The following is a 27,543-nucleotide window of genomic DNA, read 5'->3' as shown; positions in this document are numbered from 1 at the left end:
GTAGCATTATGATTTTGTGATTTGACAGCTCTGTTATTATAGAATGAATATTGTTATAGCACATAAAGGGATCAGAGCTTCTAACAATATAAAAAAAACAGTTTATACACGCCGTATTATGACAGAAATGCGGGTAGCAAACAAATGCTGGATAAAAAACGACTTTTCTTCAGACTAAAAGGTGGCCAAATAAAGCAGAACTATAACCCGATTGCGAGCCGAGCAGATGTGTGTAATGAGTATTAAGAACAAATAGGCTATCAAAACAAGGGAAGAAAGCTTTCACACACATATCATTCTGCTTCCATAACAAAAAAATACTCCGTTGCGGTTTATTGTTTATCCAGAAATATTTCTGTCATGGAGAAACAAATGTGACATTGTTTCCTATTAAAACATCCTTACAGAATTCTTCCTGCAGATGCTTGTCAACTACTTTAGTGAAAACACTTTAAGGAAAACACAGGTTTTGCAGCGAGGATGGTTTTACATGCAATATTTAATTCTTTTTTTTTCTTTCTTTTTTTTAAAAACATATGGGAATGCTGTATTTTTGGGTGCATTAAGCCTTCAAGAATTTCCTCTCACACACGTAAATTGCTCGACAATGTGGAACCGACCCTGAGCTACACACACACACACTCACACATACACACACACACACACACACACACAAGGAGTTGACTACGACTGTATTTTACCACCGTCTTTACACTTGTCTAAACTACAGCCTGCACTTTCGCCCCTAAATGGTCGTCCAATTGATTGCAAACCTGGAGGCTGTTATTATATTGCAAACAGGTATGGGTGTTGAATGCTGCGGGACAGAAGGCATGGTAGCGGGTTTCCTCATTGTACTAATCAGGAGCCACTGGGGCGACACAACTAATTTGCTCCTGGCAGCCACTTTGAAATATCTTTCCAGTTGGATGTGAGGAGGTTCTGCTTTGTGTCCTCTTTCATCCTGCTGTCCACTCCATGCGCAACTGCAAATTTATGACGCCAGAATCATGTAAGTTCTTAATTAAAAACCAGAGTGGTAACCGCCATCAAAGTACAACGGTATTATATTATTACCACTGACGGCCACACCAAATACACACAGCAGCCCGTCGTATCTAAATCCAAGACTGCCTACAGTTAGATTGAGACTGGTGTAAAGAATAAATAAGTAAATAAATAAATAAATTGCAGCAGCACTGTGCAAATTCGCTGATGTAAATGGAGGCGTTTTGAGAGTTATTTGTTTGCAGCAATAGCAGGAGCTGGTTTTACAGCGTCGAACTGTTTTTTTATGGCCCTATAGAACAGAGTAAGTGTAGAAATGTGAGTAGTACACTGTAGTATAAAACTATTCACTGGCCTATAACCCTTTGATTAGTATTTGCAGAGGGAAAATACAGGAAAATCCTTGTATTTACATCGAATGTAAAGGTAAAATACAAGAACAATTAACAAATAATAACTGATGAAGATTTCCCTTTAATGCACCACAAATATATTTGGAAATGTTACATAACAGTATAAAAAAACAATTGATTGGCTTTTTCCTATATATATAATATGTTTTGATTTTTTAAGCTTTCTCATATATTTTTTCTGAGTAATTTTTTTCTAAGTTAATTATGTTATTATTGCCAGGAAAAAAATGTGTTGCGTTTTTATGTTATTCACTAAGTATTTCCTTATGTTGCAGTGCTATTTTAGCTAGATTTATGGGCTTGTAGGGATCATCTTATAAGTTTCAATATAAATAAACACTCTACTCGACAAGAAAATCGTATTTGTTTATAGCAGAAATATTTCCCCGAATAAAAGAAATTGATCAGCCTTATCAAATATTTTTACAGCATCACAGGTCAGATCGAAAAACTGAGATTCTTTACTTATCATTCCTCAGATTTTATGTGTCCAAATTCATTTTCCTTTTAAACTTTAATGGCACCAGGCTGTATCTTCTCCCTCCTGGTTCGCCTCATCTACATAAAAACACACCGCCATTTTCCTTCACCACAACACCCAAGTGCACAAGCCGGACTGAAACCTGGCAGGAGCTGCATTCCAGTAGAGTGCACAGTCCTCCTGTCACAGCAACACATCATGGAGAGGATGTCTCTACGACTAATAATACTACTGTGATGTCACCGGGCCATCCATATCAGGAAACGTTTTCAAGATCCCGTAAGAGGAAACAAAACAGTGAAGGGGCCAGGAGAGTCCTGGCCCCCGTGTGGTTGACAGACAACATTTGCAGGATCCTCTGCAGCGCTCTTAGTGACGTTGTGTGTTGGAGAAACCTACAAATTACCCACGTCACCGTCCCAGGGCCAAGGTTGGTGGGTGTGGCAACAGAGGGGCTCCTGTAGCCTTGATCTCTGCTAGTGCATCGCCTTTTCTTTTGTCAGAACGGCCTCGTCCTTCCTGATAGCACACCGACATATGCAAATTGAGCCTAATCTCGATTTGTATATAGACAAGAGAGGGAAAGAGGAAACGCACGCTAGCTTTTTGTCACTATATGTATGAAAAAGTGGATCGCGTGCACACAACAAGAGTGGGTTCCCCCCACCCCCCCCCCTCCCTTTTTTTCTTTTCTTTCTTGACTTTTAAAAAAAAATTAAAAGCTGACGAAAAACCTTAGCCATTATTCCAAGCTTAACCCAAATGACCTTTAAACGCTCAGAAGTAAATGCATAACCATGCAAAACTATGTATTGTAAAAATCTGTTTGATCTTCACACACCAGCCTGAACAGGAGTCGGATCTAAAGTCAGAAATCAAAGGATGGACTGGCTCACACACCCATGCAAGCACATACCGTCATGTTTGCACTTACAGAACCACCCATTACGACTAGCACACTGTGACAGCCACACACCAACATGGCTTTTTTTTTTCTTTTAGAGAATACAAATATAGGCCTACAGTTTATACCAACATGTTTTAAAACGTCTCATGCGTGAAAACGTATACATTTTACAAGGACAATAAAGTGTATTTACTGGGCGTGCTAAAGCTGGCAAAGTTACCTGCTGTAGTTTAATGCGAGGGGTCAAAGTTGGTCTCTGTACACATTCCATTTTCTGTTCCCACTCACTCTCATTGGCCCATTTCGCTGCTGCACACATTTCCGGGCTAAAGGGGCTCCTTGATTCCACTTTATTGCAGCGGGTTAAAGGTGAAGGCCTTGACATTATTGAAGTTCAAAGACTACATTTAATTATAAATTGTAGTTAATGCACACGTGCAATCATCATGCACATATGTTGGATGCAAGGGAACCACACATACGAAATGCACATGCGCTCACATAAGGTACAAACACACACACACACACACACACACACACTTGGAGAAAAAAAAATAACATGCCAATTATAATTTCCTTTCCCTTATCTATCTCTTGCTATAACTCACACCCAATTAGTCAACAATTATTTATTAATAACGGATGTGTTGACAAAGGCTGAAGTTTGGGGTCAGCTCAAACAAATACTTTTATTTTAAAAGCTTGGCTATATCTAAGCTGGAAAAAAACACTGGAATTTCACGAGATCTTTGATAAGTAAAATCTTTTTTTTTTCTTTTTTTTTTTTTTTTTTTAAATAGGAAAAATTAAACTTACATGAGGAAATGGAAAATCCCTACTCTGGAAAGACAGGATCTGTTGCGGTTTTCCAATCTTCAGATTAGAAGAATGGTGGACATGACGGTTGTGTGCAGAAGGGGGTTGGGGGGGTTGGTTTGACGTTGCAGACTGCACAGACCGAGTTCATGTCGAAACCTCTTGGCAAGTCTTTCCCCCTTCGGACATCCAGTCTTTGCTTGTTTACTATTTACAGCGGAAGTGAACGCCATTCCCCCCGAACAGACGGTGCAATTAAGAGAAAAAAATAGCCATTTAGTGCCTCTGTCTTTATGGCAGTGTCTAGACTACAAGAGTGGCGATTCCGTTTAGTGGGCACTAAAAGAGGTTATCATTCCACTCTCTTTCTCCACATTTCTAAGATCTGGGGTCTATCTTGGTTTAACAAGCTTGCTAAAATTCAAACATGATCTTTTTAGAGTGGTGCAACCTTAAAACTAGCCTAAAATCTGACAAGTGTAGGCCCGCCGTCACTATTCCCCCAGTTTCTTAACCGCCACCAAATCTACCAAAGCAAAAAAATGTGTGTATCCTCAAAAACTGGACATTATAACAAGTTAAAAGTGTACAAATGTTATGTAGCCTATGTGGGCCAACAATTTTAGGTTATACACACAATTATATGAGCAGTTGCTATTTCCAAGAGGCTCAAGACCAAGCAAAAGCAGCAAACAATGCGCCTGTGAAGAGTAAATGCATAGTCATATCAGCAATGGTAATTGTGATTATGATAGCACAAAAAGCACAAAGTCGTTGATTTTTGCCTATACGTTTCTGTTTATTTCATAGGTATTATATTAATGATACACAGGCCGACAATCTGTTCCTCCTTTCTGGAATCCAAAGCACCAATGTTTTAAGCAAATAATTTAACGAGTGTTGGCGTTAAAGCTGTTAAAGTTGTATGGGCAGTGTGCTGAAAAATAGCAGCAGGGATGGGGGGGAAAGGAAATTCAACATACGCCTATTTACAGTCACGAATGCACATTGCATAGGCTAGTCTGTACAGGGGAATATAGTTTCACAGATTGGACGTCACAGTTCTCAATGGCGAAAAATGCAGCCTGGAGATTTGCTATAACTTGTCCATACTCTGGTCTGAGAAATAATTAGATAATGATATGCTATATACATAGACCAGAGGGAAGGGGAAGAGCTAAAAGTTGTCTGCGCAATAAGGATTCAAACTGTTTGTTACATTGGATATTTTTAACAAATATGTTTATATGAACAATAGAATAAACATAATGGAGAATCGTGATAAATAGAGGGACATATTCAAGAACAGCATAGGTATAAATGATTATTCTAACCATGTAGGCCTTTTCTGAGAACCAGCTAGAAATTCACCGCCGCCCGTGGGCAATAAGAAAATGGCGACTTTATCCCATGCAGGCCTATTACTCCCACTGTCCACTTTAACATTGCACTGTTGGTGATGTGGGCTCCTTTAGAAAATCGTTATGCCCACGGATTACAATTCAATGAGATAAGAGTAGGCCTTAATGTCACTGACCAAGACTGTGACACTTCATGCTCCTGCTCACAACAGGGGGTTTCCAGAGAAGTACTGGAGACGATCTCTGCTCAGCTTCTTCTCTTTCATTCTTCTATTCTGAAACCAAATTTTAACCTGGCGGTCGGTGAGGTTTAACATTCGGGAAAGCTGAAGCCTTTTCTCTTTGTTGATGTAAACGTTAAAGAAGAATTCCCGCTCCAGCTCTCGAATCTGAAACTTGGAATATGGACACCTCTTCTTCCTTGTGCGAGGAGTGCCTGGAGAAAAAAAAATTAAAAAAAATTTTTTTTTAAATAAAATTAGAGTGTCACGGGTGGAAAATAGCAAAACAAAAAAAAAACAAAAAAAAAAAACGTCACAGGAATTAACAATAAATGATATACACAAAAAGAGCCTTTAATGCTGTGGTGGCGATAAAAGTGCCAGATAGTGAGAATTCAGTTTCAGTGGCATTAGTAATGATAACATTTCAGTCAACATTCATCAAGCAAAGTAGCTGAGGCTATCAGATAAACCAGCCATAAAGAGTGTTAAATATCCGAATCGCTTGAAGTAAATAATATCAACTTACACTCTCTTAAGTACGTGTTTATCTGTGATAAATATACAACAACAAAAGTATTTCACCGCATTATGTGCGTCACATTCCTTTGGAGCTAAACTAACAATTTACACAATCTTTTGGCAGTGAGTTGAAATGCATTGCCCATGTTTGCAGTGGCCTATGCAGACCTCTGTGGTCCTATAACTTCTTATCAAACAGGTGACAGAGGGAAATAGATTTTTTTTATTGTTTTTTTTTTTCTGTGCAAGAGGGCAAACATCAGCCTCAGTTAGCCTGTCTCTGCAGACTGGCTGAGCTAATATAGTGTGCATAATGCTAAACACCAATGGGACCTGTGTGCTGCAATCATGGCTATTTTTGCACTTAAAATTCAAGCTTAGTTTTACTCTATGTGTGTCACTCATGTGAACAGTGATGTCAGTCTGCATGCAAATCTTTAGTAGAGGGGTGAAATGCAAAATGAAACATGCACAGCTTTGGAATTAAGCTTTTTACAGCGTTATTGGGGAAATAGTATAATTTGCAAACCAATGCACTCTCCTCATATATGGACGAATCAAACACCTAAGTGCCCACTAATTTATTTATGAATAGATAGACCTACAGATGGATAGGTAGATAGATAGATGGATAGGTAGATAGGTAGATAGATAGATAGGCCTAGATAAGAACGCATTTAACCGTAAAGTGTGTAATACTCTGTGCAGCATGTATTGCAGGCAAACCAAGTGCTAAAAGAAAATTCACAAGACGCCAAAAGCAATGTTCTGCCCAATTGGTTTTTACTTTCGACAGCCCAACGACAAAATCCCTTAAAATGCCCAACGCAAGTTCATGATCAAAGTTAACATTTGTCACAATAGCTCTCTCTTAAAAATTTCACAGACTCTCACCATAGAGGCGTCTGTGTATAACATCCCCCTTTTTTCAAAGCATTTTCCCATCGTAAAAATTCTTCTCGTTGCAAGAAAGAGCTTTGTAGGGTTATAATAAAATCCTTTGAATGCTTATAAAACTCCACATAAAATCTGACCGACAAAACACCGGGCTAGTCCCCTTAACCTTCCCCCATTTTACAGCTTCGGTATACCTACTCGAGTGGCTGTTCTTGCTGGCGTTGCCGTCCTTGGTTGTTGCGGAGGAAGACGTACATGAGCCTGAATTTGTATGTTCCTCCTCATCTTCTGGGTCTTTTTCTTGCTCCGAAGCTCCGGGCACAGAGGCTGTGGACTGCTGCTGTTGCTGCTGCTGCTGGGAGTCGCTTTCCAGCTTTCCCCCCTCGCCCTTTTGTAAACAATTGTCTGACTGATTGTCCGTGCTGCTGCAGTATGCGGTCTCAAAAAAGCGATCGAAACCTTGCGGGAGGACGTTGTTTTTCCCCATGCCGGAGTAAAAACCTGTGGAGGGGTGATTGGAACCCGGGTGGGTGTGATGGTGATGGTGGTGGCTGTACACACTCTCGTTCTTCATAAGCATTTCTGTCATGGTGGATGGTGGAAGACAGTCCCTATGCACCAAATCCTCTCCCGAGTAGCACGAAGCATAATTGCTTCTGTGGTGCCATTTACTAGCAGGGTCCAAGCCGTATGAAACTTCCCGTACCGGCTGTACTTGAGACAGATTTGTGGAATAAGGGTAGCTGATTTGCCGGGCCGGGGCCTGTGGAAGAAACGAGGAGACGGCAGAAAACTCGGGGACGTAGTAGGTGCAGCTGGGGAGGTAGATGTTGGACGCGCAGCCCGTCCTGTCCCCAAACTCGGATGTCCGGTCTTTGCGCGTCTGGGAGCAGAAGTTGCCCAGATTCACCGAGTTAAACATCTTTCTCTCTCTCTCGTACTCCGTACTATAGATAGATGTTTTGGATACGAGCTGCAGCAGAAGGGAAAAATTTGGGAAGGCGAGATGACGCGCAATCCGTCTAAGTCGCCCCGCAGACACGTGATCGAAAGTACATATTGTCATATATCAATTTGGAAGAGTTGTGTAGGAGTGGTTGGCTTTAGGTAAGATCGAGGAGGTTCAAACGAATAATTTTCAAACACCACAGGCGCACTAAGAAAACCAGTAACAGATTCCTGTTTGCTGGCTTATGACAATTAGAGAGATGTGTGCTCTGTGTGTGTGTTTATGTTTATGGGATGGTGGTAGGCTAGCTAAACAGCTACAGCTCCTTAAACAGACATAGCACAAACAGCAGAGTGCACTATCTGACATGCATTTCATAGTGTTATGGAGTTTTACAGGTAAGATTATTATTATTATTATTATTCTATTATTATAGGAGAATAACCATCCCTATCACGAACACTATTTGCACTATTTGACTACTGGTTATGTTAACATTTGAATCATAGAATGAGAGAATTATTATCACTGACATTTACACACAGTACATAATCTGCATTGAGTAGTAGAAGCAGCTAAACATCAGTAATCGCTGTGAATGTGCCCCATATAAGATATAAACCCGCTAAAGCGCAATCCCATAAGCTCAATCATCTTTTCACTGTTTAACAAAAGTTTAACAATCACAGTGAGTGGCTCGTGTGTGTCTTCAACTCTCTGAGCCTCCCCAGGACATTTTTCACAATGATCTGTCAATGAAGGGGATCTTTTCGCAAGGCTTATGCTGTTCGTTTTGATTCCCCCTTTTTTAAATTTCATAATGGTGGCTACATGAGCATGTTGCACATATGATTATTAAACAGAAGTGTGGGTGGCCTGGACTCATCTGTTAAAAATTCATGCAATATGAATTTGTCCTCTGTTTTATTTTATTTTATTTTATTTATTTATTTATTTAATTTTTTTTTTCCTCTTTTACCAAATGAAAAAATCTTTGTCCATGCTACACTGGCTGGTCGGCTTCAATTATTTTGTGAATATAAAGTTAAGGCAACGGTTAGGCAATGTGGAATACACAGCATACATGTTGACTGAGCTAGCTAAAGTGACCGACACACTCTCATTCCCTTTGACTTTGGACCATGACAGAGTCCATGGAGGACAACTGCGCAATTCAAGATCCAAGTTCCTGGAGTTCCTGCATGCAAGAAGTACTACCAGTGAAGCCCAGGGACCTTGCATCTCCTCCAATAGCCTAATGTGCCCTAATAGCATACACACAACACTCTGGAAAAAAAAAAGAAGTAATTATTCCCTTCAAATTGCTGGATTCAGCATTATTCCAGTTTGGAGTGGTTATTGACAACACCGCAATGTGCGAGACTCATACTATGAAAATATTCAAATTGATATGTTCAGACAGAATGTGTCCTTAGACTCACTTGTCGATCAAACTAAACGTTTTTGGTTGTAGCTTTTTTTTTTACTATAAGCTTCATAGCAGAGCAACAATGACTCTTCTTGTAAATTGCTACTTATAGGCCACTCAGACTGGGCCTATTGACCAAGCAGTATGAAGGTATCCGACGTTTCCCTCTAAAAATTAAATAAGTCCCAGCTGATGTTCCAAGCTGCTATGATCATTTTATTTTCCACCAGAATGTCGACATTTATCTGTGGGTGCCTGTTAAAAAGAAAGACATGTCCTCTGGACTTTTTTAAAAAATAAATTGTAATAAAATTAATGGTTTGGAGAAAAGATGCGCCTGTGTGTTCTTTCCCGCGTCATTGTAAACTTTTAATTGTACTGTTGAGGGCCATCTACGAATCTTTATAGACTAACTGATACTATCACAAGGTGAAATTAATATGATGGCCCATTGTTTATGATTATAGGCTACATCCTAAATGTTGCAATACTCTTGAATTATTATCCAATGTTCCAATAACGCTATCGCTCTGTTACAATTACTTATAAGACACCTGTGTTGTTTAAAAAATAATGAAAAAACAACGGTAGTGTCTTTGCTGATTCTCAACAGTGAGGAGAAGAACAAGTAACATCATCAGACTACAACATTGGGGAAATGAGAGTCCATTGCAGGCGTATTTGTGAAAAAGTGGCATTGGCATTAGCTTGTTTACTACCGCTACAGACAAAAGGTTGTCTCTCATGATGCATCCTGCATCCAAGTACAAAGAAAGCAGACAGCTGTCCAGACACAGCACTTGAATTTGACCACTAAAATCCTCTCTACGTCCACCATAAAACTCCGAATGGCTGTAGTAACGCCAAATCCCTTTGTTCTATTGAAAACCATAAACGTAGAGAATGAAAGGAATTTGGATTTCAGCAACTAGATATTCTGCATCTTAAGGGAGCACCGGTGCGTTGAATTTTCACACGGGACAGCATAATGCGTTTTCTCAAATTTGGTTTTGTGTTTACATTTTTAAAAATAATGCAATTTAAGCCACTAAAATTGGAATAAAATCCTCAAATTCTGTTTTTTGACATTTTTGTAAGACCAAACATTTCACTCAAATTAATCTAAATAAGATAGATTAGAGTAATTAAACAATGCAAAAAAAGAATATGTGAGATTATTTGTGTCTCTTGAAGCACAGCTACTGATATAATTTTTCGGTAGACGAACAGGCAATATTTGTGTAAACATATGGCCTTCATGGACATATGCTCGACACATGCTGCAGCATTAGTGTTGTGCGGTTGCATAACAATATTAATAATTCGCCCATCAAAATGTCATTGTCTATTGTAATACTATGAGATATATATATATCAAAAGACTAAAATATGAGGCTTGAATTTGAAGTTGAAATCTTAAAAACTTAAACGCCGACACAGGCTACTAATTAACTTATAATAAGGATTCACATTCATGACATTTAAAATGTATCCGGGTGTCAATATTACTCCGTTCATCATCTGTAGAATCTGTAGAATGAAAGAAAAAATGTCTCATGGCAATAAATAAAAACTACAAACTTTTATTTCAGCAGACAATGATAGACAGACCAAAAATATTGTCAAATCATTTCCTCATCATAATCATTTCAATGATGCATATAAGCGCGGTATAAATAAATAATGCGTGGGTATGAATAAGTGATGTCATAATAAAATTCTAAAGTTAGGGCTGTTGATAGGGACAACTGAGAAATACGAAAGAGGAGTTTAACAGACTACACAGTACACTAGGCGAATTAAATCGTTTTAAATGAATGAGAAATAGTACTCCTAACTGCTTTTAAGTCGGTGCATTTTTCATAATGTGGCAAAATATGACCAGTCAACGTCCATCACCTGGCAATATCCGCCTTCCGAGGGCTTAAACATTGACTATCCTCGCCTTGGTGCGCACAGACCATCAGTCAAGGAATAAGGTTTATCATGTGTTTATTTCCCTGGATGGACGACTCACAGCAGCTGATATTCTGCTAGCAGTAGGACCCAGGAAAGTTTGATTTGGTTGCGCCAAATGAGCATGCCAAGTATATGCCGAGTTTGCACGCAAAATGGTCTGTATCTGAGTTTTGAGTCCCTGTTTATTCTATATTATAACGACTCATACTATGATAAATAATATAAGAAAGGCAAGTCTCAACTATTCAACATAATAGTCTAAATGTTCTGTTGAGCTAGGAGATGGTGTTGTAAACATTTGCTATTCTTCGCTTAAATATTACTGTTGGAGTACTAACTTTACGACTGTGTCTGAGGAATTTAAGCTATGTATTGCTACCTCGCACCATAATTACAATGGCTTAACCTAGGTGTCACCCTCTTGTTGAGAAGAGCTCTCAGTTCAAAAATGGCGATCCTAAATATTGCAGTGTTTCTGCTCTGCTTCGATAAATCCTGTGCCAAGTGATACAACACTCTCAACACACACAAAACAACACCACCACATAGAGACACATATACAATGGGCGCAGTTCACCAAGACACTGCTGCACAGTTTGCTGAAGTCAAGGCTAAATGTGGGAAGCCTGTGTAATCATATTACTGTCCCCTCATGGCCTAGATAAGTTTAATTGGATGTAAGTCGGGCAGTTAAACTTGGCTGTATGAGCTGCGAACAGTTTCAAGCAACACTAAAGAGCCTTTTTTTTTTTCTTTCTCTCTTTTTTTTTTTTTTACTGAGGTCTCAGTGAATGCACCTAGCGTGAAGCGTTTGTGGTGGCAACAATAGCTTACAAGATAAGGATGTGTGTTGCCGTTACATTTAGGGGAATCTCCAGAGTGTATTTCTCTTTCAACCACTAGGACATAAAGCTTTCACAACAATGTGTTAACTTTTTTATTAGAAGTATTAAATGATTTCACATCACAAGAAATCGTCCAATAGTGTCTGCTGGCTCCAGCTCCAATGTGTTATTTAGATGTCCTAGAAAAAAACCTAAAAGTCCTTTGAGCGGAGCAATAGTGAAGCCTGAAGTGTATCTCTCTCTGAACAAATTCTAGATGAGTAAAAAGTGAGCTTGTGTTTGATATTTTGCTAGAGGGGCTCTCAGCTTCACGGTTAATACCATTCTACAAAAGTCAAAACAAAAAAAAAACTTCTTGGGGCTATGGCCTGTCACATGCTGAAATATATTTAAAACGATATTTTTAGGCGCGGCCTTTGTTGGACCTCTAGTAACTGCACAGTCAATCTTCTAAAATATCAGGAAATCACCTTACAAAATCAGCAGGCATAATGTGTGCAATGTTAGAAAACAAATAAACGTTGACTTACTATCATAAATAAACTGATGTTTTTTTTGCCGGGTTTCGGAAATTACGCACAGGACGGCACAACATTACGCACGACCAGCGAAGCATTACGCAATGGTTTGTTTAGGAATGTGTTGACTTGCAAATGATATTCTTAGTTTGGAGACAAATATAACATGATAAAATATAAGTTAAATCATATTTTGTCATAATTTGTTGATGTGCAGTAATTGTACACAGATTTTGTCAAACGTTAGAAGCAAGCGTTTCACTTGGTGATATTTTTCTCATTGTTTGGTTCAATCTTGGTCTGTTGTCACCAAGTCTCGTCAGTAAAAAAAAAAAGCTTTGGGCTACGTGCGTGCAGGAGGACAAATGGCATCGTCGCATTAAGTACCTAAAGTTGTATTAAAATTATTTGTCATTGTTACTCCGATCAGTGCAAATTCATCCTGTATTTTGAACATTTATTTCAATTAAGATGAAGCGCGCACTGGCTGTTTTTTTCGCACCGGGGGTCAAAATGCATTATTTTAGTTTGCGCTGGCCTTGCACAGGACTGGTTCGGCATGTGGACCCAAAAATAGAAGCTCTGAGCTTTACGCTAGAGATACAGATATCGTTGAAATGCCTGCTCAAACAGTTAGTACTAATGTTTGCTTTGCCGTCTGAACTGCATATTTTTCCAAGCTTTTCTTTTGAGCCAGACCTTTAAACACATAGAGACACTGAAGATAAAAAATATTGATATTCATTTAGGAAAAAAAACCGTATAGTCCAAACTACACCGCCTGTGCACTGAACCGACGCTGGACAAACTTGAACAGGTGACATATAATTTTCCATCTTGTATAAAATTATACGCGCTTTAAGCATGCAACACCGGTTGTGCAGCTCCATGCTGCATACTTGACCTTCAGCGACTGCGTTAAGGTCCACGCCTGAAGAGGACAGTCCACGTCCAAAATGCTAAACATTTAGGAAGAATGCACTACATGCAATAGGCAGCAAAAGAGAGTGAAATCAGTCTGTTTCTTCAAATCACTGAATAATGCGATTGGAAAACTGAGATTGAATAATACTGAGAGCGTATTACTGATCAATTCGGCCGCTGACAAATGCCGTAGACATTCTTTACATTGTCACTCTATATTTCAAAAGATCTCAAAATATAAAAGCAAAAAATAAACAATGCCAATCATGCCATATTAGGCCAAAAAAGAACAACAACATGAAAACAACAGGCCACAGATTTCGCAATCCGCAACCTCAATCAATTTTGAAATGTGAGATGTCTTTGATTTCTGTCCATTAGGAACAACTGGAGGCTCTTCCAAGGCAGCAATGAAACCTTCACATCCCGTATTAAAGGCCGTTGGACTCGCGATGCTATTGGAAAAACAAATTGATAAGATGGGACACCTCAGAAAAAAACAGAGCTCATAGAGAACTCATTTCAAATCATGTCAAAATCGATACATAACAGTTCTGAAAGGAGTGAAACGATATGGATCTTTCATGGTAAGCATTCTACCTATACTGTCTTTCTCTATCACATTAACACACTCTTTCAAATCACACACACACACACTGTCCCCGCACTCTCACTCTCTCCCTCACACACACATACACACACACACAGAGAGAGACACACAGACACTCACGCATGTCCACACACTTACTCGCCCCCACACACTTTAGTAGGAATAACATTGCTTTCTATTTCTCTAGCCAGCTTCGTACCATAAACGGCAGAGGGGTGGCGGGGGACGTAGACCACATGCCACACAAGTTCTCTGCGAAGGGCACTGTGAAGCGCACTGACCTTTGGGACTCGGAGACAGGCTGCCATAAACAGATTTAGCCAGTCTCAAAGTCAAAAGTGCTCAAGAGCAGTGAAAGACCTATTGTAAAGACCTGCAAAGCCAACTGAGATTTCATCCTGTTTTACAATCCAAATATCTTGAGGTTCCCCGCACTGGCGTCAGATTTCTTTAAAGTTTTTTTAAATTCCATCATAAGGCCTTGTGTAGAGTGAAATATACTAAATTAGAACACATACAAGCCAAATAAGTGCACACTAATATTAGCTTAATGCAGTGGTCATTTTTAGCTTTTTACAAGAAGGGATGGCAAGTAAAAAAAAAACGCACTCCAATGTTTAGGGGATTGTTGGATGTGGATGCTTAAAAATATTTCCGGCAGAATGAAAACGTTTGTCTCCAGGAAAAAATGCGAAAAATACTGAACAGAAATATCCGAATAAGGAGGCTGTACAGAAAGGTCATCCATCACCAACACAGCTAAGTACAATTTGAAGTTCAAGTTAAAAGTACATGTTTAGATTTGTGTTTGGCACCGTTCAGAGAGCAGACTGCCGCGTTATTCAATCCAAATAAACCCACAGTTTCACGCAGGAAACACACCAACAAGCCTGCAAACACTAAATACTGTTGGCATCATAGCAGCAAATACTGTGCTGTGTTGAAAGTTACAATGACTTATCATGATATTTTTACATCACTTTTCTCGTTGACAAAATGTGTATTAACATGCACATAGTCGCTGCTGTCAATTTTAGTTTGCAGTGCTCTCAGTTAAATGAATAATAATCTACTGTAATTTGTTTTACAAATCATTGATCCTGGTTAATATGTTTTTTTTCTGGCTCTCTGCATCACCAGATTGTTTTACGCATTTTTTAACAAGCTCAAGGGCGTATAAAACTGGAAACATAAATAATTAAAGCGGATTAATGAAGTTATCACAATTCTTGCTGTTTAAATTTCAACACAGCATACACACACCGTATCTTTTTACGTTTTTTTAGACTTTATTTGTAACATAGTTGACCTTGAAGAATATGTATAAATATGCTTGGGGATCTACAGGACAGTCAGGGGCGTCATGGGTGCATTTTGCATCTATTATTCCCCTCTAACCCATTTAACAAGGCAACACACAAGCACAAGACACTAGTTTATCTCCTTTCATGGTCAACAGCGCATTTGATAGACTAAAAAAGATTGGCGTTGTTATGAATGATGCTCTCTGTATGATCAAATTCAATACACGCAATTTAAGATCTCCTTGTATTATTTCATCGTCTTGGTTAGTATTTTATTACAGCAAATACTTGGTGCACTTAACTTGTTATGATTTGCATCAGACTGGCGTCACTTCGAAACTAACGCACTGAGTGTGTGTCTTTAATTAAAACATGCACGGACGTATGAATGCTGTCATTGGTGCGTGAAAGGGTGCATATTAAAACATTATGGCTGCATTTTTCTTATTATACGAAGGAAACGATTCAAAACTCAGTTGTTAGTATGTCATCTGATATCCACGTTCATCCATATCCATGTTCCAGATAATTCAATATCCTATTTCCATTGAAAGAATTCTTCGCACCATCTTTTAATAAGATGCGTAAATGTACATGGAGAGATTATTTCCAAAACATACATTCAGCGGATGCGACACTTAAAGCTCGTCTCATTTTGACGCGACGTGTTGTATATTTTCACTAACAATCTGAGATTATTACATGATTTGGTTATAATACATATAGAGGTCATTTTGAAAACTAAATTATCCAATTATATATATATTTATTTATGTATTTGTGTATTTATTTATGTGTTTATTTATTTATGTATCTATTTGTTTGTTATGTCTGCAGACTGACCATTGTGGCCGACCGAATAGCAGCGCGTCCAGATGGCCTTTTTCTCTCCTGGAAGACCTAATAGCTCTTATATTCATCGTGCACATGTACATAAAGTGCATAAAGCATTATGCATTATGTTGATGAATACGTTAGATGGGGCATTTGTTATGGTTTAGGGCACAGTTAGCCTAATATGCGATGGTGCGTCTTTGTGGGAAAGTCAACAGGCACAAATATCAGAGGCTTCTGTCAGCGGCAGAAACAGTATTACAGTACAGCTACTGTAAGATAAAAAAAAAAGTGTGGCATTGAAGCCCAAAACCATATATGTCTTATCGTGACTCTGAATCTTAAATATATCTTAACTGATAAATGTTCACGCCGATAGTTAATAAAACACTAAAAGGATTGTGTTGAGCATTGAGCTGACGTCATCCTGTGTGTGTGTGAGTGTGTGTATATATATATATATATGTGTTGTGATCATGCACAGACTAACTGAGAAAGGCCATGCAGTGGGTCGGTTTGCAGGAACGGCTGATCACAGTTCACTGAAAAGGAAACACTGAGACAGCACAACAGTTTTCCAGTGGACGTACTTCACCTAACTGGGGGCTGGAGGAGACAAACGTATTAATGCTTGGTTAGTTAGCTGATAGAAAAAACACTGCACAGGTCTGCATTGCTTTACACTTCCTTACCAGTAGGGAGAGCTTTGTGGATTTTGGATAGGGGTTTATTATAAAACCGTCTATGTAGTTTTAAAGATATCTGCCATTTGATAAAGTTTTTTTTTTCATCTGATCTGTGCGCAGGTATTCATGAACCGTGTTTTGATATGTAATTATCACACATATAAATCATAATGCAAACCAGAAGATAGGATGCAAAGGGAAACGTCAGACCAAGAGGCCTGACTATATGGAGCACTGGGGTGTAACCCTATTACTGCTTTACAGAGCTATTGCGTTTTTAGCTGCACCGTTATAGGCTTGTAGCATATCAGTGACATTGATTAGGTCCAACTTCAAAGCAAACCACAAGGGTTCAGGTACAAAAACGTGAATAGGCTTTTTTTTTTGTTTGAACAGTAATGCAGTTGTTGTGTAGTCTTCCAGTGTGCTATAAGATAGGAATATCATTCAATGCAAGATGGGGGTTTAGACTATGCATCTGGCCGCCATTTTGCATAGAAAGCTATCACAGCTACCTATCTGAGTGGCCATAATAAAACAAGGCCAACCTGTGTGGGCTCCAATTGCTTATAGTTCACAGCATGTACAATTATGTGCCAACAAAACACCCTCTCAAATGCTTCCAAATGTCCCATTAATGTTCAGATCTTTATTTCACTGCGGTGGACACATGTATTTTTAAACTGTGTTACAGGTCACGTCTAATAAAATAATCCCACCAGTCAGCAGTCAGAAAACCGGATTTTAAAGCAGAACATTCAGAGAGGCAACCTAATGACAGACTGAGGTAACACCAATAAACGTTTCAATATTCTGTTTATTGAAGACCTTACGCATATACATTCATATCATTATTACTTTTACAAGACAATGTAGCAATCCTTACAAGCGCAAAGAAGGGAATGCAATGAGGGACGAAATAAAAGAACGATGACAAACAGCTAGTACACTGAAACAGAGTTTCTTTAAATGTCAGGTATGGTAACATATCTTGCACACCATTTCTTATATCCATTCTTGGAAGTATGATATAATAGGCCTACATTCCCAACCCTCACAACCACAAATAGGCTATATGGAATGCGATATTGTACAAGACGATCAATAACATAAAGCACTATTACATAGCGATAAGGGATCCTCAAATAGGATGCAAATAGTAACATATGTAATTTCATTTTACAAAGTTATACACGAGTACAAGGTAAGGAAAGGGACAACATTGAGCACATTGCAAGGAGCAAGTACATTAAGAAGGCCTAAGAGGCCCTTCGTCCATCCATCCTAATAATAATAATAATTATAATAATAATACATTCTTTGTAGACGTTTATGTCAAAAATGTTTTAGGTTGTGTTCGCTTCTGATTTGTTTAAAAAAAATTATATAAAAAGTCACCTACAGAAAAAGTGGCCCGCAGAACATGACTTATAGCTATTTTCACATCAATAACATGCTGCAAATACATTTCACTGCTATAGCTTACTCATAATACATGACAGATGATGCATTCGTCCCGAATTAAGGGAGCACACACGTAGGTCTATTATCAAGGTTTCTAAATTTCTACATAGTTATTCTCATTATGAGCACCAAGATTCAGAAATGCTTTTTCGGGCCTAAAAACTTATTTCCCCTCCACTTGCAACTTTCGGCGGTCGCCTTGTCTAACCAAGTTGGCCTTAAATGTACTTAAACTGTTGAATATTTCGTTTAAAGATCCTTGCAAGTTTAATGTAGAATACGCTATTTTTTTTAACTGGCACAATCTGGACGTGGACCTTCGATAGCAGCTCAAAATCGTATTCAAAATCGGTGATCTCACTCAATTAAAGAAATGCAACCCACGCAGGATTCTGTGGCTGTTGTTAGGACAAGTTGAAAGGTGATAAAAGTAAGAAAATACCTTTTAGAAACTTGTTAGCACGCAGTCATAAAGATATCGGTATGGATTACATTGCGGTTTTAGTCCTCCCTCTCCTCATGCAGACTTCCAGACTTCCTGTCCGTGACCGTGAACGTGCCCACAAACGCGTGGCGAAAACTATGGGGAAGGAGATAAGGATGGTGTTCCTCTTACTCAGCAAATTATGGTTGTGGAAGGATTAAGCAACCGAGAGGGAGATTCCTAGTTATGCGTTCATAATCTCTGAGAAATTGATTGTGCGTATGCGGCGCCAGCCTGCCAGTCACACTCCTCTGTCTTTCTAAACCTCAATATTATTCTTATGCTTATTTTTTAGATTTTACCAAGTGGCCCCGTTTCCTACCTAATTTTTTCTGACTTAAAAAAACGAACAAATAGGATGTTGTCATTATGTGTGATCCCAAACTGAGCTATTGCCTTGACGACATATTTCGCGTGGCTTACATTTGGGGAGTTAGACCAATCTCTTGACACATCAGGAAAACCAAGAGATGCATCCAGACACAAAAAAACATTGTCACAGCTTTTTGTGCGATTATAACATGAACGCAGTCTTAACTGACGTTTTTAATGCCATATAGTGGATTGTTTTGGGCTTGTGTAGCCCGCACCTTTAAGAAGAAAAAAAAATATCAGAAAATGTTGTAATAATTGTCTGCAATGTAAAAGATGGATAGATGAGTGCATGCATTGAAAGAAGACCTAAGAGAGCGCAGACGGTTTGGCCTTTACTGCCTATCGATTCACTTTCTGCCGCATCTCTAAAAGTAGGCCAGAGCTTGCTCCCTCAGCATGAGTCTCTTCTTCTTCATCCTGCGGTTCTGGAACCAGATCTTGACTTGTTGGTCGCTGAGGTTCAGACGGTCGGAGAGCTCCCTCCGCCGCTGCCTGGTGATGAACTCATTCAGCATGAATTCACCTTCTAGCTCAGCCAGCTGAAGTTTGGAATACGGTTTACGCTTCTTTCTGGTCCGAGTGTGCATCGGGTACCACGGGGCACCTGGAGGAGGGGGGAGGAGGAGGGGGGGCACACAACGGATTAGTCACCACAGTTGCAAAATCACGGTCACCTCCAAGGTTATGAGGAAGCCTACAGGGGCGTCAGCTGTCCATAGCAAGCTGGGGTAATTGCCTTACTGGTGGCTAAGTTAATTTAATATTCATTTAAACATTGTAGTGGAGAGTAAACTGCACTGGAGAGAATATTATTCCTACAAGCCAAATTTCTATGTAACGATTGAAGCACTCGTTTCCCCCAAAAGATGTCTGCGCCTGTTGAAATGTAGACAGTTTTTTCAGTCACATAGAGAAGTTTTCTGTATTTTGCAGAAGATTCCAGATGCAGGGATTGTGTTTTGTATCAGGATTGAGAGAACTGACGCTCCTGGAAGCTGTCACTTCCTCCACACACACACACACACACACACACAGAGCCCCAACTGGATTTGTTTTGATCTCTGCCTCGAGATCAGATCACTGATCTCAAAACCTTTTTTCAAGGCCACCAAAACATGTCCAATTTCGCACAGTTTGTACACATAGGTGTTTGTTTTTTTATTTTTCAAACTCCTCTATGGAGGCAATCAGTACACAGCGGTTTATGTCACAGGAAGTTTTATGGTTGCAGTTAAAGTTGCATTAACGTGATAATTAAGCCGTGCTTGCAAATACCCCTACTTATTTGCGAGTTTCTGAGCATATTAAATGACGCTTGAGCGCACAGCGACAGATATTAATTCTGTTTACGAGTCATTAAAAAGAAAACTCTCTATTTGATCCAGTCAGCCAAAGCGGCTCACCTCTTTAAATCACTGCACTAATTTGTGTGCAATAAGTGCAACAATACACCAATATCAAACATTTATATGCATGAAACACAGACCGCCATCTAAACTATACGGAAATGTGATGACATGGCTTATCGTTTATTCAAAAGCTTGGTAGGCACTGTGGATTGGTGAGGTTATCTATAACTGTATACAAGCACATGGCGCGTGGAGTATTTTAGGGCAACCCCTAGCGGCGTTTGCACACCACGCAAGCACCCAGCAGGCTAATCCAGACTGCAATTGTGCATCAAGATAACGAGCTCTAATGATTGTTTAATACCGCAAGTGTACGTTGTGTGCAGCCTCCTTATAAATAATGTGAACGTGCCTTTGAAGTAATTGTGATTTTAGAGAAGAAAAAAATAGCACCCACCTCCGCCTGCGGCTATGTTGCTTGAATGGCTTCCCGGTGACACCAGGGTCTGTGTGTCGCTGGATGTAGGCTTGCTGCCCTCGTTGAGCAGAGAGGAGCTGGAGTCGGACTCCATTGACTGACAGGATGGCGGGTCTTGCGTTAGCTGCTCGGTCCCATAATCATATTTGGAAAAGGCGGCAGTGGTGCCAATTCCACTGTGCATCCCGTGGTCAGATGTTAGGGATGATGTGTCTCTCGCCCTATCCTCTCGTTTGAGGCTGTTGCCACCTGAACAGGTCTCCCTGTTTCCGCTGCCGTTGCTATAATAACATTTACCCTCTTCTGGTCTGGTAATTTCACACGACCGATTGAAAGAAGGGTTAATAGACACGGGGCTGCTAAAGTAGGATTGAGAGTATCCATTGCACGGCTCCGAAGGATTCCACGGGAGGGAGCAAACATTGTCCCTTCTCGGGTAGGAGAGAGACGGTAGCCCCGCCAGTTGTCCCCCTGAGGCTCTAAAATTCGGAAAGTAAAATGTGTCTCCAGTGTGGATGTTTACCAAAGGTCCCACAAACCCTGGATTAAGGAGATTATGCTCGCCCATTTCCGCGGGCCCGACCAACAGCTTCTAGTTTATTGCAATCTGACATTTAACATAGTTAAACCTGGAGGGGCGCCTGATTGGTCATCCTCAAACCACGTGTCCAGGCTAACTTCTGCTACACATGGTACCACCCACTTGGTCCATCTCAGACAAAACAAAACATTAACTTCTGTATTACAGAGGTTTATATGCTTTTTAAAAATACTATAAACCTTTTATTAAAAATGTAGAATCTTGTTTTTCTTCACTTGAGCCATGCTGAGTCCAAAAAAGGAGTCCAGGCTGCTTCTCTTTTTACACTCGTGGAACTGTCAATGGCCTCGTTTAATATCTTTATAAGCTGGCAAAACTTTTTTAAAATGCTTTTTCTTATGAAAACTATTTTTCTTAAAGGAGAGGGTGCATATGACATCTTGTTTTCTAGCAAATTATGGTTGAATTCCATGTCATATAAAGCTGTGATGTCCCAATTTTACAAGCTTGTTTTAAGAAAAGACTGATGCTCATTGCCGCACTCTACTCATATTTACAGTAACAGGGTCAGCAGGTTGAAGCCACTGGCTCTGTAAAAGAGGACGATATTCTACAAGGTTACTTTAAGAGGGTATATTTCACATAATATGCTCTAGTACACCTCACATGAACAACTTTAACAGATACCTCCAATAAACGTTCGCAGCCAAACTCTGGTGGGATTGTTATACCTCTCACAATTCTTTTATATGAATTTTACAAGATATCAGAGGGCACTTAACTGATTCAATCAGCCGAGTCTCTCGCCTTTATATCTCGCTAATTAGTTGATTTGTGGATTCAGTTCTGAAGACACTGAACAAATATGTGATGTGCCATACTGTGGTGACGCCTCTGTTCTGACAAAAAAAAAAAAAAAAAAAAAAAAAAAAAGGAGGACTCTTTTATAAACAAAACTTTTCTCAGAGTTCACCACAGAGTACTTTTCTGCAAAACTTCGCCATGAAGCACAAGATTCAGGCCTTCCGCCAACAGCTGGCGCAAGAATTTCTAATGTGGTCTCTGGTCATCAACCTGACCAAACATCATCCTCAAACATATTCTTATGACTGACCCGTGACTTCTGCATTCCTCTCCCGCCTCCACATTAATTGAAAAAGAAATCCAGCAAGACATTCAAATCGTGTAAAAACTTTCTGTATTCCGCAATATCAATCCAGTATCTATTCTGACAGTCTCGATTTCCGTTTATAAATTCATAATTTACCGCCATCACACTCTCGACTACATGTACGGAGGACAAAATCAATTTATGGATCACAAAAGTTGTCACAACTCAGCAGGGGGCATCTGCTTATGTCTTCATCATGACAGTTTTTTTATTTCTTTTTTTTTTTTTTTTTTTTTTAAAGTCTGACTACATCAAGGACAAATTGTTTGACTCATCAAAAACACGGAATTAGAGTAAGAAAAAAAATCCTAAATATAAACAAGCACACACTTAAGTCGCCGCCAATCCACTCAAGTTCACGACGCAGAGTCATGGTGGGTTGAACTTGATATTGAACTCAAATACTCCATTTAAATAAACAGAAGTAGTAGAAATTACAACCAATAAAATACAATAAACATATAAGAGGGGCTGTGGCAGCTGAAAGTGTGGACTAACAGCCTAATGTCATAAAGTAATATGAATATATTCCAAGATGCGCCGATAGCTGTTACGTTGTTTTAAAAAGCAACATATCATCTTTCTTAACGTGGTTATCCTAGAATAAAAATAATTGACAAGAGTCCAAATAATAAAAATAAATAGTCTCATTTAATTGAGTAATTAACTACTAGTATTTTAAAGGTAAGGATGTATAAAAAAAAAAGTGCAGGGTTACAGCGCCGTGCACATGCGTGCTGAATGTGGATAGTTGCGTGCAACACATTTGCCAATGAGGTGTTATGTGAGAACATCAGCATTCATTTAAACATTGGGTTGGAAACGATTTGCAAGTCAGCCGATATTTGATATCTGGATCCTTCACTTGTGACCATCTATCCTATCTAACCCAAAGGCACAGGGCCTTGCTCCAGCCTTAAATAGAAAGAAAAATATCAAATGTTTAAACTGGAGAAGCTCTTAGGGATGATTTGCGGTTTCATTCTGTCCTTTGGACTCATTGCTATCTCCTATCATTGCACATTCTTCCATCTAGTTAGTGAGTCTCGTAATGCAGCACAACATCAACCTAATATTATATTCCTCAGTCTTATGAGCAGCACTGATGTGTCTTGATATCACTTCACAGCTTCTCGTGTTATTATAACAGTTACCAAAAGCAAAACAGTGCAGTGTAATGTTTACAACAAAATGGCCCGGACGGGTCATCCAGTGAGAGAGTAACTTTTAGGCATGTAGTCGCCACTTTACCTCGGTGAAAGAGGCCATGTGTTGCGCCTCCTTGTCTCGTCTCTCCACGCCTCCGATCCACTGCTCCCACAGATCCGCATTTCACATTCAAACAACTGCTCGTCTGTTCAGTACATCTCTAGCACAGCGATGATGTCATAACTGACCGTGAGCTATATGCCTTGTGCTCTCTCAAAACGAAAATTTTGACATCAAAAAAAAAGAACTTGGTAAAAGGAGAATATAGCACTGTCAAGGTCACTGTCTAGTACACTGTCTGCTCGATATTGAAATTACCCTCCTGGAATCCACTGGTCCTGTCCAGACAGGGCAATAGCCTCAACAAAGGCCTTTTCTTCCCTTTTTCTCTCTTTGATTCTGAGCAGACAGGTTGCCACAGTTATAGCCTTGTGCAACCCTTTAAAGCTTCCTTCAAGGAAAACAAACCACCAAGGGAAGCCTAAAGAACCCACAACAGTGGGAACGTTTTAGTTGAATGGTTTGGCTGTTCTTTTTCATTTGTTTACAACAACAGACGATATTTAATGCGGCTTTGCTACATAAATAACATCATTCTTTCTGACTGTGCTTACTATAAAAAATGTATGCTATCACTTAAAATTGTTTGTTAAGAATAGCCCATATCCACCTGGAAATAATAATATTATATTATTTGAATTTCAAAGTCTCCATAAAAATATAACACACATTTATAGCCATTCAACTCGAGTAAGTCTTATGTGGAAATATGCAGAATAAAGCACAGCATTTATAGTAAAGTTATAGATACAAACATTTGAACTTGACCGTCACTTAGTATAAAGTAATAAAGCTGTTAGCTGCTACAAGGTGTTGGTCAAATAAGGAAATATTCAAAAGTAGATATTATTTATTTTTTAATTCTAGATTGAATAAACTTTTAGAGTGTGTGTGTGTGTGTGTGTGTGTGTGTGTGTGTGTGTGTGTGTGTGTGTGTGTGTGTGTGTGTGTGTGTGTGTGTGAGAAATCAAGAAAATCAAATGCAAACTTCTCATCCATTACGGGATTGTATTCACAGTCAATATAATATGAATTTTCACACCAATCTTGGCTCATGAAGTCAGCCAGATGGGACTCAATTGTAAGAGCTTTTACACACAATGCGATATTTTAACCACTGTTGTGTTAATGTCTGCTGTATAAGTTCTGATATATATATAAAAAGAGGACGTTAAAAGGAAAAATAAATAAATAAATAAAACGACTAAAAGTCAAAATCCTGCTTAATCTTGTTGTCTTAAACTGCTCCGAAATGTAATTTCTGGGTATTATCGGATATATTCCAGTACTATGTCCATTTAATCCCAAAATGACAGCCTAATGGCATTAATATAAAATTTAATGTAAACAACAATCTCATAATAAAACAGCTGAAAATGATTAGGACTCACGTGGCTTCAGCTATAGCTTGTGGATTTGCTATGCCATCTTCAACAGATACAACTGCTGCATTAAAATGAACAACGATGTCAGCTCAGCATTTCAAAGACATAACAGAGAAACACACTGGAAAAAGTAAAAAAAATAAAAAATAATAAAAAAAAATAAAAAAAATACTCTGAGCTAAAATGATGACAGTGCAAAAAAAACGAATCTTCTGATCTAAAATATCCCTAATCTGGAGAGTGTTGCAACACTTCCTGATATTTTCCTCTGGTCACCACCAGAGGTTATCAGCCCCCTGTCTCATGTCTCTGGCTGCCAGCGGCCTGCAGCTCTGACGCCTCCACACACAACCAAACCCAATGCAACTTTTCACACATTTTTACGTTTTTAAAGCAAAATCAGTGGCTGAGCAGGTTGCAAGGCGTCAAATATGTTTTACTCCAGTTTCTTTTCCGTTTCTTTATTTTCAAAGATGCTGTCTGGTTTAGTGAATCTCTCTTGCTTCGGCATAGTAAATGTTAATCCTGCGTGTGTATTTGATGGGGCGACAACTTCAGCAGACAAAAAAAAATGAACTGCAGTGCTCGGCTACAGGGATATTTTTGACGATTTTCAACTACATTTGTACAAAAAAACCTCTGGGAATTTGCGTATTTGCATATTTATGTAGCCTATTCATCCATTATGATATATATTATTCTTTCTACTCTAGTCTATTATTTTATATACATTGAAAATTAAAATTAAGTATCCATGTAATTTAGGCTACATAATTATTTTAGTATTCGTGCAAAATAAGTTAAATTGACCCTTTGAAATACACTAACGTTTAGGCTAAATAAATTAGCGTATTCTGCCAGTTTTATTATATTATGTTATTGGAGATCGTAATATGGCAAATACATATGTTGCAAAATATATAATATGTTGCTACACAACTTAGAGACGATTTCTATTATAATTTATGTTCTAAAATATCATGAATAAAAATATAAATCTTGAAACACGTCTATTTTCCCACAACTTCCTCACCGCTGATCGCACTATACTTTGAGGAAAATAAAAATAACAACTCAGCACAACACCAAGGTCACTGCATTATCCACCATATTTTCTCCCATTAAGTGTTGTCTGTTCAACGCACTGCGTTTGTTGGGAGCTTAAAAAGTCATAAAGCAAAGTCCATGAGGGCCTGCTGCCATAGTAAGTAAGTAGAAAACGGCCATACCTTTAATCGTTATATTGTGGGCGACGTCGTAGCTATTATCATTTCCTCTCGCTGTGTAGACAGTATGGCTGCTTGCTGCGGATTACTGGTGTTGGTGTGAGACGTCAATAGCCCTACCTGTCCTCCGTGGTCAATAACACACACCTCATGATGAGTGCATGAAACCATTGGTGGTTGCAGAGGCATGGGCCAGAACAACTACTTTTAAGAGGACTTCTGCAAAACAAAACAGAAACAGAATCCAAATAAGGGCCTGAGAGATGGTCAGAAATGCAGGTCAGAGGATATCGCTACACTTCCCCTTTTTTATGTATTTATGGCATGTCATTAAGTCCGGCTGTCTAGACAGGGAAATAACACCTTGTTTGCCTACAAACAAACCGCCAGCATTGGTGTCCAGCCCCCTATTTATTATTCACAATCTGCTGTGATGTCAAGGTCAAAGTGACTGCATAGTCATGGTCAAGGGTAAATCAGGAGACCCAGAACTTTCCACATGGATTGAAAATCCAGGAACCAGACAAACACAAACGCGAAGTCTGACGGCTTGGATTGCAATCAACAACCTCAAAAGATCTGATGAGGCTGGAAAAAGTTAGTCAGGCCAGCCAGCGACTGCATGGCCTACCGAGAAATAAAGCTAAACACAAAACTGGCACTGCAACTGGTGTCAGCGTGATTTATTTATTTATTTATTTGTTAGATTATTCTGTAGGCTTTAGACGTTCATTCGTTTTACGAAAGAAAAAACAGAAAGACGTCGTATTTATATTCATGCGACTGAAAATTGGTTTTATTCAGATTAAAACCTGAAATTACATATTTGAGATAGATTAAACGAAACGAAGATTAGCCTCAGTTTAAAGTTGAGCCAACTTCTACTCGTATCATTATTCTCGGAACAATTGTTTCACACTCTGTGTTGGAACTATGTTAAACTGCATCGTCCCTATCAAATAAAATAAATAATTCAAATGTAAATTGAAATGTAAATCTAAACGTTGTAGCCACTTGTTCTTTCCCTTTTCATAACTGTAGTTTAAGTGGTCTAACTTGCCTTTTATACTTCATAGCACTCTCCACACATTCAAAAACAATTACCGCATGCATGTGG

The 27,543-nt window shown here is 39.0% G+C and overlaps 2 protein-coding genes across 7 annotated transcripts in view; both read right to left on the bottom strand.

Moving 5' to 3' along the window:
* Positions 1-4,399: 4,399 nt before the first annotated feature.
* The window catches only part of hoxc11a (homeobox C11a), a 77,534-nt gene continuing 54,390 nt past the window's right edge, over positions 4,400-27,543 (bottom strand). For 2 of the 6 annotated variants that reach the window (XR_006403390.1, XR_006403388.1), the window contains 2 exons: positions 26,430-26,645; positions 4,400-5,422 (listed from right to left, as the gene is read on the bottom strand). Coding sequence is in view for 1 of the 6 variants with exons in the window: in XM_044351107.1 (XP_044207042.1) it covers positions 5,190-5,422; positions 6,825-7,692 (1,101 nt within the window). In the remaining 5 variants the exon portion in view is untranslated. Of the gene's footprint in view, positions 5,423-6,824; positions 7,835-25,206; positions 25,262-26,429; positions 26,646-27,543 lie in introns of those variants that run through there. The other 4 variants (XR_006403391.1, XM_044351107.1, XR_006403389.1 and 1 more) reach the window with 4 other exon arrangements.
* hoxc12a (homeobox C12a) lies at positions 17,484-25,200 on the bottom strand. Its single transcript, XM_044351111.1, has 2 exons — positions 20,814-25,200; positions 17,484-19,611 (listed from the first exon to the last, which is right to left on the bottom strand). The coding sequence occupies exons 1-2, from the start codon at positions 21,400-21,402 to the stop codon at positions 19,373-19,375; spliced, it is 828 nt and encodes a 275-aa protein (XP_044207046.1). The 5' UTR covers positions 21,403-25,200; the 3' UTR covers positions 17,484-19,372.

This window comes from Thunnus albacares, chromosome 5 (genome assembly GCF_914725855.1).
Source record: "Thunnus albacares chromosome 5, fThuAlb1.1, whole genome shotgun sequence".
NCBI classification, from domain to species: Eukaryota; Metazoa; Chordata; class Actinopteri; order Scombriformes; family Scombridae; genus Thunnus; species Thunnus albacares.
The sequence above is the reverse complement of the archived record's forward strand: the minus strand, read 5'-3'. Positions and strand labels throughout refer to the sequence as shown.

Coding starts and splice junctions, on each gene's coding strand:
- hoxc12a (XM_044351111.1), bottom strand. CDS start 21,402: ATGGGCGAGCATAATCTCCTTAATCCAGGGTTTGTGGGACCTTTGGTA. Junction 19,612..20,813: donor CAACATAGCCGCAGGCGGAG/GTGGGTGCTATT, acceptor CCCCTCCTCCAG/GTGCCCCGTGGTACCCGATG.